This window comes from Globicephala melas, chromosome 12 (assembly GCF_963455315.2).
Source record: "Globicephala melas chromosome 12, mGloMel1.2, whole genome shotgun sequence".
Lineage (NCBI taxonomy): Eukaryota > Metazoa > Chordata > Mammalia > Artiodactyla > Delphinidae > Globicephala > Globicephala melas.
The window spans coordinates 9207368-9228025 of record NC_083325.1 but is presented as its reverse complement, the minus strand read 5'-3'; the positions used below and the strand labels follow the sequence as shown (position 1 = coordinate 9228025).

General features: G+C 39.9%; 1 protein-coding gene across 3 annotated transcripts in view; it reads right to left on the bottom strand.

Moving 5' to 3' along the window:
• TMEM131 (transmembrane protein 131) overlaps positions 1 to 20658 on the bottom strand; it is a 192575-nt gene that overhangs the window by 58508 nt on the left and 113409 nt on the right. For all 3 annotated transcript variants that reach the window (XM_030838893.2, XM_030838891.2, XM_030838892.2), the window contains exons 7-12: positions 19208 to 19330; positions 13721 to 13801; positions 9917 to 10067; positions 9762 to 9818; positions 8763 to 8824; positions 340 to 448 (exon numbers count right to left, since the gene is read on the bottom strand). In XM_030838893.2, the coding sequence (XP_030694753.2) occupies positions 340 to 448; positions 8763 to 8824; positions 9762 to 9818; positions 9917 to 10067; positions 13721 to 13801; positions 19208 to 19330 (583 nt within the window). The remainder of the gene's footprint in view (positions 1 to 339; positions 449 to 8762; positions 8825 to 9761; positions 9819 to 9916; positions 10068 to 13720; positions 13802 to 19207; positions 19331 to 20658) is intronic.

Sequence of the window (20658 nt, the reverse complement as noted above, 5' to 3'; positions counted from 1 at the left end):
AAATTCAAATATATATTCACTTAATTACAAAAATTAATGACTTCATAATTAAGGCAAAGCATAATAGGTATATATGTAAAAGAGCCCAGATAACAAAAATTTAGTTCCAACCCTAATGTATTTGCTAATATTAATTCAGGTTTATGAAGTTAGAATATTTTCTTTCGTGAAACAATCAAATAAGAGTTGGTGATGATTTACAAGAAAAACCAACCTAACCAGTACTATAATATCTGACTGTAAAATGGTCTGGGTTTCTATATTAAGATGTCAACATAGATGCCTTCTAACTTATCAAAATAAGAGCACTCTATCAGAGAGAAAAAGTTGAACACTTACCATCAAAGCTGATACTTGCAACCTTGGTATATTTACTTTCTGAAGCTTTTAATGTAATTGGTTTAAAGTGTACCGTTATAGCGTCATTTTGTGGTGTAGGTCGAACACTCTGCAAAGAGAAAAATTTACATAGCATTATTTTAGTCTAGTGGTTCAGTTTATAGTGAAAAGTAAAGCAGAATCAAAACTTGAAAAGTTTAACTTTATGTGGTCCCTTTAAATAGAGTAGGCTAAGCTGACAAGACCTCAAATTAACTTCATTAGACTATTTTTATGAAATAAAATGATGACCAGAAGGAAAATGATAAAGTGACTGTAAAAAGTACAATGGGTATGAATACATAACATAGAAGAAAAGGTATTTATTTTCTAAATGAATGCCTAATTTATATATAAGAGAAAGGGACATGAGGACTTATGATAGGGGCTGCACTCCCAGCTGTGGGGTGAACCGTGAGGAAGCGGATGGCAGGGATGCACAACCTGGAAGAGGTCAGAACGCTTTCAACTTAACAAAGTAAGAGCTTTCTGTTCAAACAACTAAACCTAAAACAACAACAAAACAGTAAAAGCTTGCACTTTTTGAGCAAGCTTAAAAAATAAGTACTATTTAAGTGCAGTTACTTTTTTAATATGATAATCCGCACTGACAAAAAGCATTTTTCATGGGAAGGGCCCTTTAAAGATACCAATTTCCTTCCCTGTTTTACAGATGAAGGACATCTTGCAATACTGAGTGATGTTTCAACAGCTTGGCATCCAGAGACAGAACTGGAAGCCAGCTGTCCTGACTTGGTCCAGGGCTCTTCACCTGGCATCCTACTGCCCAAACATATACTAATGAAAATTGTGGTATTGAACACAAGTCTTGATCAAAAATCTTCTTTTAGAATGCAATTTGAATACTACTTTGATTTCAGAACACTTCTGGGATTTCCGTTGAATTTTCAGGGACTTTATAAACTTGTCAAAGCAAGATGTTTGCCGTAGAAAGGAACACTCATCAGGCAACCGTGCTAACATGGGCGCAGTCAGATCCCCATGAGCCACCAGGTTCTTCCTCCAGCTCCCCACCCACCTTTTCTGCTCATTTATAAAGGTGGAATCTGCCTATAGAGAATGAAGGACAGTCCTCTGAAGGCACAAGAAGCACCTCAGAAGAGTGTGAAGAAAAGCAGTCTCTTGCATTGTGTTTCAATCATAGGAAAAAGTTGGTTACATACAGAGTGATGACAGACACTGCTTTTCAGTCCCAGTCAGCAGGGCGCCTCCCTTCCCACTGCTGTTAGTCCTCAGCTGTTCGGGTGTCTTTACTAGGCCTGGGAGGATAGCCCTGCAGTTTCCTGTGCTAGAAATCTTAATTGCCTTAGCTCTTGGCCTCAGGCTCTCCCAGTATTTTAACTCTTTTTCTTTCTTCTTCTTTGAGAATTCCTCATTTGCTTTTTTTTTTTTTTTTTTTTTTGCGGTACGCGGGCCTCTCACTGTTGTGGCCTCTCTCGTTGCAGAGCACAGGCTCCAGACGCACAGGCTCTGCGGCCATGGCTCACGGGCCCAGCTGCTCCGTGGCATGTGGGATCTTCCCGGACTGGGGTACGAACCCACGTCCCCTGCATCGGCAGGCGGACTCTCAACCACTGCGCCACCAGGGAAGCCCCTCATTTGCTTTTGAATCTCTAATGGAGCTGGGAGTTGACTGGTTCATATCAATATATTTACTATCAATAAGCTTGCTGTTATTAGCAATCATTTAAAGTATGAATCTCTTCATTCCTTGAATGGTATATATATATGTATATGTGTGTATGTGTGTGTGTGTATTTTTAACAGTAAAACAAAGCGGTTTGACTATAAGATAAACTACAAACTGGACAAAAGGTTCATTTGGTTTCATCACACTACACTAAAAACTTTTTCCAAAGGAAAGGAAAGCAGTATAGAAGTACAGGTGAGACCCAGAGTGATGAGTTTACAACAGAAGGATACTAACTATTTAACCAGCAGTGTGAGTCTGAGTAAGCTGCCCATTTACTCTGGGCCTTATTTCTCCCACCCGTAAAATCCTAGGGGTTGGATTAGATTTTTTTCTAAGTTTCCACCTATCTGAAAAATTTTGTGATTCTATTAATTTTGCTGTTTTTTTTTGGTGGGGGGCTGCACCACACAGCACGTGGGATCTTAGTTCCTTAACCAGGAACGCAGATTGAACCCGGGCCCCCTGCCATGGAAGTGCAGCGTCTTAACCACTGGACCACCAGGGAAGTCCCTAATTATGCTGTTTTTTTTTTTTTTGAATTAGACACATTTATCCTGAGGTCAGGATCTGTTAGAGAGATGACCGTATAAAACCTTACAGTTTACAGAGGACACATACGGTTCCTAATTCTTTCACTTACTCTATTGATTATGATACAGCAGCAAGGGAACCTTGACCATTTTCAAACACTTAAAGAATTTAAGTGGTGGTTCATCAGTAACAAGCACAACCCCGTGTCAGAAACAGCTAAGCAATGGTATCTATTACCATACATAGTCACAGTAAGTAGTAAGAACTAAGAATAAATATTTGATGAAAAAAATGTTTTTCTCACATGAAACACACTTTAAGATTTTTCTTACCAGAGGAAAACTTTACATTCAGTATTATTACCTTAAAGCATGTCACACTAACAGTAAAATAATATTCAACTGACTCATGTTTTATACAAATGGTCTAAATTAAATTGTTCACCTGTTACCATTAAAAGAACAAAAATCCCCCAATCAGTTAAAACCTGTTTTCCAAGGAAACAAAAACAAAGAGAGACAAACAAGCAAAACACTTAAATAGCTGGCTCACTCTGACAGTTTTAAATGAAAAATAATAAATAATCATTAACTTGTAATAAGCATATTTATACTAATAATATATTTTAGTACCAGTCACTAACTGTTGCTTACTTAAAGATAATCAAGAAGTGGAAAAAATATGGCAAGACTCCCAGGAAAGGCAGTTGGCACAGGCTTGAAGTATACTGGGTTGGTCAAAAAGTTTGTTCCGGAAAAGACCGAACGAACTTTTTGGCCAACCCAATAGTTCCAGCCTTTCTCACGACATTCATACCCAACTAATGCTCTGTAACTCTCAAGTGAAACTCAAGGCTCAGGACATTCTGAAACTACTCAACTACTTTGAGCTAGCAAGAAAAATAACCTTTCAGTATATAGCAACTGTATTTTTAACAGTAGGTGCACAAATGAGCTAAGGTCCATGTCAAGTTGACATTAGTAAAATTAATTAAGTACAGCTGTGGTTTTTATTCATTAATTAGCAAGGAAACTTCATACAAAGGTGCCTTAAGACATCTCAGGCAAACTTATTCCATCATTTATATAGTATTGTTTTATAAACATTGAGGAAAACCATATTCTCAAAGTTGCATTATAGACAATGTCAGGAAGGCTTGGACCTGGGCATCTTGTCCATTGACAGGTGAGGAACTTATATTTGGAGCTGCTTCCTTTAGTGGTCTTATATCTTGAAAGATGAAGAGACTCTGAATTCCCTGAAGGGAAATTTTAAAAAACCCTCTGGGTTTTAGCCTTGTTGAGCTCATCCTAAAATTCTATATATGTGTGAAATGGAGGGAGGGAGGACACTTAAAAAAATGCACCAGTCTCTAGGTCTGGCATATTATGGAGAAAAACACAGGAAAAACCTTGGGAAGCTCTCTTAAAACTCAGTTTCCATGGCAGGTGGGCTCATCCCCTGGCTGATGAGGCGAGGAGTCCAAGCTACCGTCGTTTCTCAAGTGGACCATGCAACAGATTTTTAACCTTCTGCAGTTCATTCTCCACAAGCAGCTACACTGACTTTTTACAACGCATAAATCAAATGACATCACTCTCTTGCTTACAATTCTGTAACTTCCCATTGCACTTATAATAAAATCTAAACCCCTCCCAGGGCCCCAGGAAGCCCTGCTTGAGTCTCCAGCCTTCATCTTTTCCATTCAAACCACCCCCTCAACCCTGCTTCCCTTGACATCAAAGCTATTCCTTTGCACTTGCTGATCCCTTTGATGGGAACACTTGGCCACCAGCTTTTCTTATGGGTGCCTACCTCTCACTCTTGAGTTATGACTGCAAACGTCAGCTCTTCAGAGACGACTCTATCTAAACCAACTCCCTCCCCGACTTACATGCCATTCTGCTTATTTCTCAATTTACAATTATGCTGCATACCTGTTTGTCTGTCTCCCAGCTAAAAAATGAGCTCAGTAAGGACAAAGACCTTGGTTGTCTGATTCCCTTCTGTATGCTCAGTACTTAGCACAGAAGCTAGCATATAGTTGATGCTTATTAAATATTGACTGAATGAGTGAATGAAGGAATGAATGAGGAAATGAGATAAAACTACCAAAACCCTGGCAGAGTATAGGCTTCGGATGTTAGAAAAAAATACATACATAGGTAGATACAAATGTAGATCTAAACACATATACATAAATCAATAGGTTAATGGGAATATTGAATATAAAACGATATATTCATAAAGACTTGATTAATAAGTATCATTATATTCCTAATATACTTTCATGTAACTTGTACATTTTACAGTCAAATTAAGTCACTTAAAAATAAAAAGGTCTGACTCATTTTCCCTATTTGGAAAACAAGGACCTGAGTACGTTACAAGAGAGCTGTATCAAACAAGGTAATCTGTGTAAAGAACCTAGATATGTCTAACCCACGGTAAGAAAAATGTTCACTTACAGTGTATCCTAAAACTCCTTAATAAAAGAGAAAAGGAGGAACATGGGCCTGTTTATATTGAATTACGTATCATAAATGAATTACATTTTTTCATTCACATTCTTAGAATTGCTAATTTCATTTTTCTAGAAAATGTTTATTGAAAAAGACATTTGTTTGAGTCTATTTATTGTATGTAAAAAGTTAGACCAGAATGCTTGGGCTAAGTAAATGCACTTTCCCATCAAATCTCTAAGCCCTCACATTTGGAGAAGTGACTTCAAGGCCTGAAGTCTGCCCCAAAAGCAGGAGAGTTCCTCCTCTGTACAAGACATCCCACAGACTGAAGAAACCAGTAAGAGACAAACAGCATGCAGAACACATAAAACATAAAAATTATCTGACATCTCAAACGGAGGCAATGGCAAGTGATCCACCGATAGGCGGGGTCTGCCCTACAGGCAAATGTGCTGCTGAATCCCAGGATGTACGGCCAGACGGTGTGCTTCAGGAGTTTTCCTTCGTGGAGGTTAGTGCCCTGAGCATGCGGGCAGGAAACGGCTGGGGAGGGAGTTGTGTGCACATCATCACGTATGCGGTAACTGTGCTTCATGATGCCAACTGGGCTCAAGAAGAAATCCAGGACCAAGAAGTTCAAAGAACTTCTTGTAGGCTGTAGCCAAAGCAAGCTGGACAAATCTAGCAGAAGGAATCACGCTCCATTGCAGAGGAGAGTCTGATATAGTAAACTAGGACATTTGAAGAAAAGGAAGCACAATTCTGAGTACAAAGTGAGATTTTAAAATGTTGTAACAGAGCAGTGGTTATTAGGCCTTTGCATTTCACTAGTAAAATCTAAAATGTGTGTGTGTGTGAGGAAGTCTAACAGGTTTTCTAACTTTTTATTTTGCAAATGTGAGGATGTCGGTGGCAGGGAAGGAGAAATTCCTACTATCTACTACCTTTCTTCATAAAACAAAGGGTATTTTGGTATCAAACCAAAGGGAAAAAAAAAGGAAATTAACAAAACAAAAAGTTGGTCCTTTGAAAAGGTCAACAAAATCAACAAACCTTTAGCTAGACTGACCAAAAAAAATTTTTTAATATAGAGAAGACTCTAATTGCTAAAACAATTAAAGATGGGCCATTACTACCTACCTCACAGGAAAAAAAAAAAGTATTATAAGGGAATACTGTGAACAATGGTATGCCAACAAATTAGATAACTTAGATGAAATGAAAAAATTCCTAGGAAGACATAAGTTACTGAAACTGGTTCAAGAAGAAAAAGAAAATCTGAACAGGCCTGTAGCAAGTAAAGAGATTGAATTAATAATTTTAAAACTTCCCACAAAGAAAAATCCAGGTCCAGATGACTTTATTGGTGAATTCCACCAAACATTTAAAGAAGAATTAACATCAATCCTTCCAAAACTCTCCCCAGGGGCTTCCCTGGTGGCGCAGTGGTTGGGGGTCTGCCTGCCGATGCAGGGGACGCGGGTTCGTGTCCCGGTCCGGGAGGATCCCACATGCCGCGGAGCGGCTGGGCCCGTGAGCCACGGCCGCTGGGCCTGCGTGTCTGGAGCCTGTGCTCCACGGCGGGAGAGGCCACAGCAGTGAGAGGCCCGCGTACCGGAAAAAAAAAAAAAAAAAAAACTCTCCCCAAAAACGGAAGAGGAAAGAACACTTCCCCACTTATTCTACTAAAAAAACAAAAACAACCCTCTCCCAACTATCTACTACCTTTAATAATAAAACAACAAACATTTTAATGTCAAAGAAACAATGACATTATCTCAGAATAGTCCTTATCCAGAAAGGGTGTTTACAACTTTATGTTAATTATGTTAACATATACACACTCATATTTTTATAAATATTTATATTGCTCTTTTTTTTTTTTTTTTTTTTTTTTGGCGGTACGCGGGCCTCTCACTGTTGCGGCCTCTCCCGTTGCGGAGCACAGGCTCCAGACGCGCAGGCTCAGCGGCCATGGCTCACGGGCCCAGCCGCTCCGTGGCATGTGGGACGAACCCACGTCCCCTGCATCGGCAGGCGGACTCCCAACCACTGCGCCACCAGGGAAGCCCTATATTGCTCTTATTTTGCTCATTTTTCTATAGACTTGTGAAAATTTCAATACAGATTAAAGAGGCAAAAACAATCACTAACCCCTCAATATAGCAGTAACAGTCAGCATTATGTGGTTTTTTTTTTTTTTTTTTTTAAGAAAAATATAGTATCAGAGTGGCTAGGTCAAAGGAGCTGTTCCTTGTCATCTGTGGAAGGGTCCCAGGCCCTTGAAGACTTCACCAAGGAGCAGGGGCATGAATCCCAGCAGACTCAGGCACCTTCAGAGCAGGTCCCTCTCAGTCGGCCTAACACTGCAGTGCTAGGAACCTCAGGTTGGGGTAGTTTCAGCTCCACTGCAGACTGGGGGAAGTTCTTTACCATAGGCGTCCCCAACCCCCGGGCCGCAGACCGGTAGCACTCTGCGGCCTGTTAGGAACTGGGTCGCACAGCAGGAGGTGAGTGGTGGGCAAGCGAAGCTTCATCTGCTGCTCCCCATTGCTCGCATTACGCCTGAACCATCCCCCACCGTCCCCCCACACCACCCCGGTCCGTGGAAAAACTGTCTTCCACAAAACCGGTCCCTGGTGCCAAAAAGTTTGGGGACCGCTGCTTTACCAGACTCCATTCCCCTAACCCACCCCCAATCCTCCTACCTAGCAGGAAGAAATACTAGGTCATATGGCAGGACACTGCTTAGCCTATGACTCTACTAGTGAGCAAGGTCTACCTAGATTTTGCTTTAGCTCACCACCTCACCTCCTGGTGAGGTTCCCAAGTTACAAAGAGAATAAGGGAAGAGGAAAGCAGTATATTTTTATTATAACCTGTGCTGATGTCAGAAAACCTAAATTCAGAGAACTCTGATAAAATGAAATAGATCAGATGGGTTTGAGACTTAACAGACTGTTGCCCATCCCTGCCCAAACCCAGAGTTTACCACCAAATGGTGGAATAGAGACCAAAGAGAAGAGAGTATACAAACCCCAAGTGACGGGAGAGATGGTCATCCCAGGTAACCACATTTTAATGCACAGTGACCTTGCTCACCATCTCATGACACTCCACTTCCACTTACAAGGCATCAAAGTCACCTGTTCTTCGAGTATGTGTGAGGGGGAGAGAGGACCCTAGTTTACAGTGTGCTGTCAAGGGTAACTACGGCAGCTGCAGGTTAGAAGGGGTACCAAAGACAAATGTTAACAGCACTCAACCACTACCTACCGGATTTCTTTGCTTCCTTATTTCTCTTTCCAACTCATCTGAATCTTTTCTTCTCTCTTTTTACTTAACTGTACCTTAAGTCTAACGACCCGTTTTTCTTTGCACATACATGGCACGCAGATCCTAGGATTTATCAGACTCTACAGGCCTAAACAGGAACCTCATGAACTTTGGTTCACACTTAGCTTGGAGAAGACTGTCCACATGCCCTTCTCATCCTGAAAATCTGGTGATTAGAGAGGCAGAACAGGTTTCTTGTATCACGCTTTGAACCAAAGTGTCACCAGGTCACCATAAAATAGAATTCCTTTAGAGCAAGAGTTTAATCATTTTAAACTCTGTCATAAGTTTAAAAACAAAGAATATATAAATTAGGAAAAAGAAAAGTAAAAACTTACTGTTATTGGTACATCTTTTGTTCCTGAATTTAATAAATGAAGATTTAAAACTTTTGGTAGATCTGTTAAAATTGAGGAAAAGAAAATATTTCTTAAAATGGTATGCTTTATAGCAAGTTAGAATCTTTCTCTTTTTAGATATCAGACTGAATGTATTTTAGAATGTGAACTAGAATAACAATCACATTTATAAAAAGAATGTGACAATCACACTCCTTGACAGGAACTGCCTTACTCTTAAGGACAGTGAGTACTATAGGAACTGCCCCCTCCTAAACAATCGGACCAAAAAACAAAACAAAACAAAAGTTTTCATTGAAATTGACGTTATCACTATCTTTTAGTTTCCCAGCAAAGCATAATGAAGCAATTCAGTAAAGTACAATATAAAATTATTATATTAAAACCAAATCTAATTTTCAGAAATGAGTCTTCAATCCTAAACAACCAAATTTTTAATTACATATGGCCCACAGGAATCCCAAATTACAGGTACTCTTACTTTTCTCTTAATAAATCCTTTTTTGGTTATTTTCAATTTTAGAATTTGAATTCTTTCTCTGACTACTGGGGACCAATTTCTAACATTACGTTATTATAATGCAATTGAATAATCCATATCTAAACAAAAATCCAGCAGTCAATCTTTTTACTTCCTTTATTTTACTATTAAAGGAAAAGATTCAGCATAACTAAATAGGTGAGAAACTGGATAAGAAACTAAGAAACGACTTGATGCCTCAATCTTCCACTTAGAAGACTTAAGTTACCCATGACATTGCTTTCCCCTCTTGTAAGCAGTGGTATCCCTCAGAGGAATGGGGTATAAATCACTAAGGGCTCTGAGTTCCCAAAAGCAGATTTCTACAAGATCATGTGACCCACTGAGAAATAACTTTCAAAGCTGAATTAATTACAAAGGAGTTAAAGTAGAGCCATTCAGCAATGAATACAGGGATTTTTTTAAAAGACCTATAAAGACACTGTCTCTTTTTTTACCTTGTGTTCGCAGTGTACCAAAATCTAACATTTCAGTTGAGGAATAAATTCCAGGAGCTTGGAAAAAAGAAAAGTAAACAATTACATTTCACTTCGCCAGAGCAGGATGTACTGAAACCAAAACAAACTTGCAGCTCCTTTAGTCATCCACTCACCTGTGGTAACTTCCACCTCAACTGGAAGAATGATAAACTCCGTGCTGTCTGAAGCATTAGTCTTTATTCTTATGAAAGCTGTGTGATTATCTGCTTCTCTAGATGAAAAACTGGCTCTCATCACTCCCTTGGTTTCATAAGGAGGAATTTCCTGACAAGTTAACAGACCATAATGTAGCAAAACCACCACAGTTTACTGAATAAGATGACATCACCTGAAAGATGCACTATTATTTTATACACTAAGGAAAAAAACATATTGCTAATTAAACAAATATATTCATTCCACTGATTATAACACACAGTCCAATTTTGGAGGATGTTAAAAACACACATATCTTAAAACTAATGAAGTATGGTGTGTAAAACTGAGCAAAATGAAAGAAATAAAATTATATGAAAACAAACTGTCAGTGGCAAAATCATCATTAAGATGATAAGTGATTAAGATAGAGTTTATCTATAAAAATCAATTACTATTTGATGTATTGCTGGTGCTTGGGTATATAATTCAGTCCTGAAATTCTCTAAACAACAGAGACATCACCATCAGAGGGAAACTGCTTCTCCAGAAGTTTACAGGATTCTCTTTTTTTTTAACGGATCTTTATTGGAGTATAACTGCTTCACAATACTGTGCTAGTTTCTGTTGTACAACAAAGTGAATCAGCCATATGCATGCACATGTCACCATATCCCCTCCCTCTTGAGCCTCCCTCCTACCCTCCCTATCCTACCTCTCTAGTTCATCGCAAAAAGGATTCTTTTTTTTAATTTATTATTTTTTTAAACAAAATTCTTTTAATTGATGGACTTCCTGATACATCTCTGTAATACTTTTTTCCCTACACTTTTTAGCGGCATACTCATTAACTGTCTCTTCATATGCAACAGTTTCAGAATATACTATTATTTTAGCTAAATAATGTTTTATTTATTTATTTATTTTAACATCTTCATTGGAGTATAATTGCTTTACAATGGTGTGTTAGTTTCTGCTTTATAACAAAGTGAATCAGCTATACATGTACATATATCCCCATATCTCCTCCCTCGTGCGTCTCCCTTCCACCCTCCCTATCCCACCCCTCTAGGTGGTCACAAAGCACTGAGCTGATCTCCCTGTGCTATGCGGCTGCTTCCCACTAGCTATCTGTTTTACATTTGGTAGTGTACATATGTCAATGCTACTCTCTCACTTCGTCCCAGCTTACCCTTCCCCCTCCCTGTATCCTCAAGTCCATTCTCCACGTCTGCGTCTTTATTCCTGTCCTGCCCCTAGGTTTTACAGAACCAGTTTTTTTTTCTAGATTCCATATATATGTGTTAGCATACGGTATTTGTTTTTCTCTTTCTGACATACTTCACTCTGTATGACAGACTCTAGGTCCACCCACCTCATTACCTCATTACAAATAACTCAATTTCATTTCTTTTTATGGCTGAGTAATATTCCATTGTATATATGCACCACATCTTCTTTATCCATTCATCTGTCGATGGACACTTAGGCTGCTTCCATGTCCTGGCTATTGTAAATAGAGCTGCAGTGAACACTGTGGTACATGACTCTTTTTGAATTATGGTTTTCTCTGGGTATATGCCCAGTAGTGGGATTGCTGGGTCAAGTGGTAGTTCTATTTTTAGTTTTTTAAGGAACCTCCATACTGTTCTCCACAGTGACTGTATCAATTTACATTCCCACCAACAGTGCAAGAGGGTTCCCTTTTCTCCACACCCTCTCCAGCATTTATTGTTTGTAGATTTTTTGATGATGGCCATTCTGACTGGTGTGAGGTGATACCTCATTGTAGTTCTGATTTGTATTTCTCTAATGATAAGTGATGTTGAGCATCCTTTCATGTGTTTGTTGGCCATCTGTATATCTTCTTTGGAGAAATGGTCTTCTGCCCATTTAGGATTCTCTTTAAATGCTAACCAAGAGAGAGTAGACTCTGCTCTCCTTTCATTTAAAACCTAACAAAACAAAGCTTCCCAAGCAAATCCACAGTTCACCAACCGCGTTCAGTAAGGCTCTGAGCATGTAAGATAGCATAACTTTTTAGGTTCATAAAAAGAGAACACTTACATCTACACTAGAAGGCAGACTCACTGGAAAAAAAATTTGTTTTTGAGGTATAATTCTTTTCCTGGTTTTTGAATAATCTGGCTCCCTCGGGACCACCAGAGTTTTTCTGCACACACCTTTTGGCCTATTTTCAGAAATCCCCATGGTTTAGAATTTACTGGTCTTCACTTGCCTCTACTCTCTTAACTTTTTAGTCTCAAAGTAGGAAAGAGGTGACTGGAACCCTCCTGGGCCCACTAGAGATAGACCATCCACTTCCCCATCTTTAGGAGCTGGGGTTTTCTCATGTACACTGAAATGGGCTGGGGGTGAGGTCAAGGCCAATTGACTTTTTCTCACTCTAGATTTGTAGGAATAAGTCACTATATCTTTTCTCGTAGCTGCTAGGAGTATTAAAACAATCTGCCATGTCTGCTACCATTCGTTACAGTTCTTAACTAATCAGAAATCTGAATTTTTTAATGTTTATTTATTAGAATCCGGTTATATTTCATAGTAAATTCTTAGTTCTTCTATCTAGAATTATAATACAAATTTAATTGCTTATAGTTAATTCTATGAAGCACTGTTTTATACACTATTTCTCCCAAAGGCTTTTCAAACAATATCGTAATTTCAAGGTAAATCATTTTTGTGAAAGGATATAAAGAGACCATCCATTACACATTTCTACCTGCTAGAGTGTTTCTACATCTTAGAAGTTAACCTAGTCACTGACAAATCGGTTTCTAAATGTTCAAGTCAATATCCTAAAAGCGTCCCCTCCACGTCCCTTCCCTGGCTGAGACTGGTCATATGACAGAATCTAGAGGCTGTGTGTGTTTAACAGAGCAATTAACAAAGAAACTTTGATGTTCAGAACCTATTCATAGTGGTCAGATCCGTGTGTCTTCAATTACGAATGAGCAGCGATTTTAGTGACCTTGGTACAAGAACTGCATTTTCTATGACTTTCCCTTCTTTGATTAAAGCTGGGTAGGCAACATTAAAAAAAATAAAAACAACCCTCCTATGGCAGGAACCTTTGTAAATAAGGTAGTTACTAGGTATTCATTAATCTGTTAATATTTGCTAGTATTCTCCAAGAAAAAGTGGTTCTCTAACCATGGACACAGAGTACTGTCAAATATTAAATAGCATTAAATGTGGCTATAGACCGCCTAAAAATTTAAAGTTTCTAAGTCATCAGGAGGGCCTGACTATGTTCCCTCTGCAAATGGCATCTCCTCCACCAACAGTGAGTATGCGTGTTCAATGCTTTACCTTAAAACATGGAGCAGGTCCTTCTCACGTTTTTTTTTTTTTTCTTCTTCAATATTAGTGTAAAGCATATTATAAATGATTAGATTCAGAGACAACTTTACTAATATTATTCTGAGGAAGAATAGTTAAAACCTCTTTCTTTCCACACAGTGGGTTAGAGCTTACACCAATTTTTGTTCACTGCTCTTTCCAAAAATTACTATTCTATTTCTCTCTGTCTCTCCAATTTTCAAGTATATGTGATATAAATTTATTTTATCTTTTTAAATTAATTTTTACTGGAGTTGCTTTACAATGTTGTGTTAGTTTGATATAAGTTTAATATTAAGACAATAATTACAGAAAAGTCACCCGTATTTCTTCAGGTGATGAGGAGTTAAGTATTTTCTGGTGTATTTAAGAGAATAACTGGTTTCATGTGAGCTCACAAGAGAGAACACGTCAGCACTCACCCACAGTTTCCTGGTGCCTCCCTGCTGACCTGTCGGAAGTTCGAGGTGAAGATCTCCTCCACTAGAGTACATTTCTACAACCTGTGACAAAGGAGCACATGATGGTTAAGTCAAAATCATGTTTTCAATGCAAGTGATTTGCTGTTATACAGAAATGTTTGACACCCTAATTGTTCATCAGAAAAAATTTAAAGACGTTTACAGATATAAATGTAGGGTAAGTGTGGTGTCACATCACCAGAGGCAGTGCTCATATGGGTAAGCAATGGTGGTGTATTTAATTAAAGCAAGGTAACTTTGAAATATTGAACTCGGAAATAGTGTAGCTGTTTCAGAGACTGGATTTTAGGAAATCCAACCGTAGGACATTTATTTCTATTTTTTCCTAAGGAAACAGTTTATGGAAAGTATCATATTTTACAGTTCTTTTAGTAACACAAATGCTTCTTTATTCACACATTTATAACAAGATCTAGCAGCAGATCTAATAACTACTGTAATTGTGACATAGTGAAGAGCATATCATTCTTCAGCATATGCAACAATATCAGTGCAGAATGAAAATATTTGAAGACTTCTGTAGCAAAATCACAGCTACTATTAATGTATCTCTGTGGCTTGTACCTACACCCATGATTGTTTCTTTTAAATAGTTATTTATTTATTTGGCCATGCCGGGTCTTAGTTGCAGCAGGCGGGATCTTCACTGCTGAGTGCAGGATCTTTGCTGCGGCATGTAGGATCTAGTTCCCTGACCAGGGATCGAACCTGGGCCCCCTGCATTGGGAGTGTGGAGTCTTAACCACTGGACCACCAGAGAAGTCCCAACCCATGATTTTTAAAAACTGTTTACTGAGGTATAATTCATGTACAATAAACTATACATTTAAAAAATTATTTATTTATCTATCTATCTATCTTTGGTGTATTGGGCCTTCGTTGCTGCGCACGGGCTTTCTCTGGTTGCAGCGAGCAGGGGCTACTCTTCCTTGTGGTGCCTGGGCTTCTCATCGCGGTGGCTTCTCTTGTTGCAGAGCACAGGCTCTAGGTGCGCGGGCTTCAGTAGTTGCGGCACGTGGGCTCTGCAATTGTGGCTTGCGGGCTCTACAGCGCAAGCTCAGTAGTTGTGGCGCACAGGCTTAGTTGCTCTGCAGCATGTGGGATCTTCCCGGACCAGGGCTCGAACCTGTGTCCCCTGCATTGGCAGGCAGGTTCTTAACCACTGAGGCACCAGGGAAGCCCTAAACTATACATTTTTATTTTTATTTATTTTTTTGCGATACGCGGGCCTCTCACTGTTGTGGCCTCTCCCGTTGCGGAGCACAGGCTCTGGACGTGCAGGCTCAGCAGCCATGGCTCACGGGCCCAGTCGCTCCGCAGCATGTGGGATCTTCCTGGACCGGGGCACGAACCCGTGTCCCTTGCATCGGCAAGCGGACTCTCAACCACAGCGCCACCAGGAAAGCCCTATACATTTTTAAAGTGTACAACTTGATGAATTCTGACATGTACACAGGCATGAAGCTACTACTATAATTACAATATTAAATAAACCCTTTACCTCCTAGAGTTTCCTCATGACCTTTGCAATCCACCTGTCATCCTCTGCCCTCTCCCATCCCCAGGCAACCACTGAACTGCTCTTGGCCACTCTACATTAGTCTGTAGTGTCTATAGAGTTTTATATAAATGGAACCATACAGTATGTACTCTTGTGTCTGGCTGCTTTTATTCAGTGTAATTATCTGGAGATCCACCATGTTGTTTTATGTACTAATAGTTCATTTCTTTTTTTTTTTTTTTTTTTTTTTTGTGGTATGTGGGCCTCTCACTGTTGTGGTCTCTCCCGTTGCGGAGCACAGGCTCCGGATGCGCAGGCTCAACGGCCACGGCTCACGGGCCCAGCCGCTCTGCGGCATGTGGGATCTTCCCAGACCGGGGCACAAACCCGTGTCCCCTGCATGGGCAGGCGGACTCTCAACCACTGCGCCACCAGGGAAGCCCAGTTCATTTCTTTTTGATTTTATGGATATGCCACAATTTTTGATCCATCTACTTGCTGATGGACGTTTGGGGTGTTTCCAGTTTTGGGTCACTACAGATGTTTGGTCACAACACTGTTATGAACACCACATTGTATACGTCTTTGGGTTTTCACGTGCTTTCCTTTCTCTTGGGTAAATACCAAGGAATAGAAGAGTCATATGGCAGGAGACTTTTCTTTAAAGGCAAGTAACCCTATCTCTTAAAAATAAAGAATATATTTAATTAAATGCAAATTTGGGGTGAATGAGAATGGGTAGAAAACCTTTACTTGTTTTATCACAAAAGTCCTCTAGGAGTACACACAAAAAGGATAAAGCAGGAAAAACAGCAATACTTTAGCATATGCTTAAAGGTTATTGTTTTTGTTTTTTTTGTGTGTGTTGTCATTACAGTGATGCATTTAGCAAAGACTAATGAGCTAGGATTTTCTCTGAGTACTATCACTTTCCTTCCAATTTATTAGTGTTCCCCTACAGTACTGTGTTAACAGTAACGGCACCTTAACTGATGGGGTGACTGCAGAACTTTTTCTAAAAACCAGAAAACATCATGTATTATTTCATTGAATCTTCCAAGGTATTAAGGACACAAGCCTAACAATGTTTGGAACATAAGATTACAAAGGTAGGCTACTGATAACAGGAAAGGGAATAAGGAAATGAGGACAGATAAAGGCTAAACTATAAAATCAAAGGACAGATTACATTAAAACTAGGACGACACACTCCTGATTTTTAGTCCAGTGCTAGTTTTCCTAATATAATAAAGTTTAGAGAAAAAAAGGAAGCCAACAATATATACAAAATATAATTTATGTAAAAAGATTCCCACGAAGAATGTTAGTTTTTGTGTGCCCACATATCTGCACACAAGCACACAGAAAAAGGCCTGATGTGACACACGGAGATCACATGACGGGTATCGCCGAGGAAGGGTTCAGGGCTGGAGCTGTGCTAATGTAACAGTCACCTGCTACATGTGGTTATTTAAATTGAAATTAATTGAACTAAAGTAAAACTGAATGTTCAGCTCTTCAGCCACCCCAGCCACAAGTTCAGGTGCTCAACGGCCACCTGTGGCTGGTGGCTGCTGCACTGGACAGAGCAGACACTGAACTCTTCCATCAGCACAGGGAGTTCTGCTGGACAGCATTGGACCGGAAGGTAGCAAGTTCAAAGGGACTTTTGCCTCACACGTTTGAATTGCTGACATTCTTTTTTCAATGAGAACATACTCGTGTGTTTGTGTTGTATAATGAACAAATCAGATGTAATTTCTTGCTTTACAATACTATCTTAAATTTAAGGACAAGACTCATATTATAGGACTCCCAGGTTAAGAGTGCCTTCCACACAACCTACCAGTTATAAAGGCAATTAAGTCACAGGAATGTGACAGACATGATAGTGACTATAGTTAAACTATACCGTATACCTGAGACTGATATAATGTTGTATGTCAGTTATACCTCAATTAAAAAAGCGCCCATCAGATAGGGACTTGGATTTTCCCTTTAAAAAAAAAAAGCACTCCAGGGGCTTCCCTGGTGGTGCAGTGGTTGAGAGTCCGCCTGCCGATGCAGGGGACAACGAGTTCGTGCCCCGGTCCGGGAAGATCCCACATGCCGCGGAGCGGCTGGGCCCGTGAGCCATGGCCGCAGAGCCTGTGCGCCCGGAGCCTATGCTCCGCAACGGGAGAAGCCACAGCAGTGAGAGGCCCGCGTACCGCAAAAAAAAAAAAAAAAAAGCACTCCAGATAAACAATCTATTGTTTCTAAGAGGGCAACTTTGGCTTTCCATTTGCTCTCCTGTGCGCTGATGAAAAGTCCGTTGTGGTAAATCTTGAATTGAAATGTTATATAACTGAAAAAGACTAGATGAACAAAAGAAAAAAATCACTATTGAATTCAGAGATAATTTTTCTAGATTATAGCTTGATGACTCCAAAGGCTGAGGAGCAAAGGCGCAGACTGTAAGGCTACTAAGGTAACCGTAGATTAGCCAACATCTGCTGAGTCTGTAACCTCCATCCTTCCAAGCAGGAAGCGAGACCCTCAGTCCGTGGTGTGGCAACCACAGAGGGGGCACATCCCTGGGTGCTTTGTAACACTGCTGCTACAGAAGAGTGTGGCAACTCATGCGGCAGGGTCTGAGAGAATGAGAGGACAGTTTTTATGTCTTGGACTGAAAACAGTCAAGAAAAGAAAAATAGCAAGAATTTATAATGTTTCTGTATAGATTTGTAATAAAAGTTAGCCAGAACAGGGAAAATTCACCATTATCCAAAGTAGCAAAAGGATATAAACGACAGACTGATGATGGAGAGGAAATACTTTTCACTTGTAAAAGCAGGAGACAAGAGCATTTTCCTCTTTTATGATCAAGATATCCAGCTACAAATAATCAAAATTTGGGTGGAGTATTTTTATTCGTAGCTATCCTCACCCAGTGTCAGCCAAGTTTGGGGGTGAAACCTCTCTTGCTACTAAATTCCTAAGCATTTCATAATCCCAGCTCTGAATATCTTGTCTTGTTCTTTCTTGTTTTCACCTTCACTGTTTATGAGCCCTTCTACCAGGGGGTTCTAAGATGGCAAAAACCATTTCGGTTGCCAAAGCGCTGTGGCTTACCACGATGCACGGTATTTTCCCTCCACCTGCCATTTTCAAGCCACCACTAAGTTCTGCAGTACTGGGGTCCTAAAGAACTCTACGGGCCCTGGGTGTGGACATTAAGGACTGTTCTGGAAAGCATCCACATCTCCTTCCAACACAGACAACAAAACTAGAAGCTACAGTGGCAGCAAATGTTACACGGCTGGAAGTCACTGGGGGCATGGGGTGGGGTTTTTATTTTAGGAAATATTTGAAGGAGTGATGCCAGTCACGCCCACTGTCTTAGAGACAAGGGACGAGTGAGGAGGGATTTCAAATGTGAAAATAATTATTACTAAAACATTGGGTAAGATATGAGTTGGATTTTTTAAAATAAAAATATAAGTTGGCTTTTAATCAGTGGTTCTATACTACCCTTTCCTTGGATTTTAATTTCCAGGCTGCCATCACGAAAAACTTATTATTATTAGAAATAAATACGAATACTGGCTTAAAAAATTTATACTGGGACAGAAGGAGCTGAAGGCAAGAAAAGCAGTGGCCTTGTATAGATGAAAACTCTTCTTAAATTACATGTACAGGTGCTTAAAACTAACACCAGAGAAACCACAGTCATTTTAAAAATGGTTCCAAAAATTCGATAACTGGACTGATATAACCCCAAATTCAGACTACAAGCTGCAATAAAATAATATCTCTCTTTAGTACTATTATTCAGTACCACGTTATTTTAAATAGTCTTGAAAACTGTAACAAACTGAGATTTCACGTTAAGCATTAATTTCCACTAAAGTTAAACACATTCAAAATCACCGCCATAAACTCACCTGTAAAGGCTCACTGTGAGGATTGTGTATGTTTATTATAGGCGAGAAACTGCTATTCACAGGGACTCTGGCCCCAAGGAACGGCCTCAGTCGGTATGGATTTGGAACTCCAATACCAAATACCTGATTCCAAGGAGGAAAAAAAATGCAATTTTAGTTGCTTTTAGAGTTTTAGAACATTTTTATAGTTATAACTGATTGATCTAGGGAAAACTGGTGAGGTTAACTTATGGAAAAAATCGTAACTCCCTTTAAAAGGAGCACACATGTAGTTTCTATACTTGTTTGGCTACCTATTTGATATACATAAAATTCTTGATACTCATCAAGAATATATATATATATTCTTTTATATATATATATATAAATGCACATATATATACATTTGGAATGATTTCTATATTAGAAATTAGTAGTCCTTCACGAGGTCATGGGATAGACAAAAGGAGGAAACAGGGAATTAAAAGATTTCCCTGTTCCAACCATCAGAAGATGGATGTAGGGCCCAGACAATCTCTTAAATACGAAGCACAGTCCCAGGTCATTCCTCCATAGGAATGTGGGCTGACCAAACAGGGTGAGCCAGTCATTCAATGACAACTATTTATTAAGTGCCTATGATGTGCTAGGTACAACCACAGGCACTGCTGAACAATTCAACAGTGAACGAGACAGATAATGTGCCTGCTCTTATGAAACTCACATCCTAATATTAGGGACAGCCTAGATAACAATAAAAAGGTTTAGAAAAATGGGTAATGTGATACAGAGTAACTGGGTGGAGCGAGGGTGGGAATATTCTTTAAGAGAGGGTGGATGGGAAATGACGTGAACTGACGTCACCTGATAGATGAGAACAAGCCAACAGTGAAAGTGTATTCTGCAAGGGGAAGTACACAGGCAAAGGGCAGGAGGCAGGAAAGGGTGTGGCTTGTTTGGAGACAAAGAATAAGATGAGAACCATGGTCAAATGGGATGAGGTGGGAGAGCTACACGGGAGTCAGATCCTTAGAGCCTTGTTGGCCTTGGTCAGAAGCTTTCACTTTGCTCTGAGAGCAATGGGAAAACATAAGGATTTACGTGAGGAGCTGACTGGATCTGATTTATGCTCAGAGAATATCACTCTGGCTACGGAGTGAACAATGCACTGTAGGAGGGGCTGTGGAGGAGAGGAAGGGCAGTCAGGAGGCTCCTGTGTCGTCATCCAGTGAGAGGTGGGGATGGCCTGGGAGCAGTGGGGGTGAAGAGGAGAGAGGTAGACAGACTCAAGGTACATTTAAGAGAAAGACGTGGCGAAAGACTAGATGCGAAGAGGTGAAGACACCTGGCACTGAGGCTCACCTTGAGAACAACCTGATCATGACCCTCAGGTCACCCGTGGGCCACAAACACCTAGGTCAGTTGGGGGCACCATTGTAGGGCACAGGTCTTCATATTCTCACGGTGGTCTT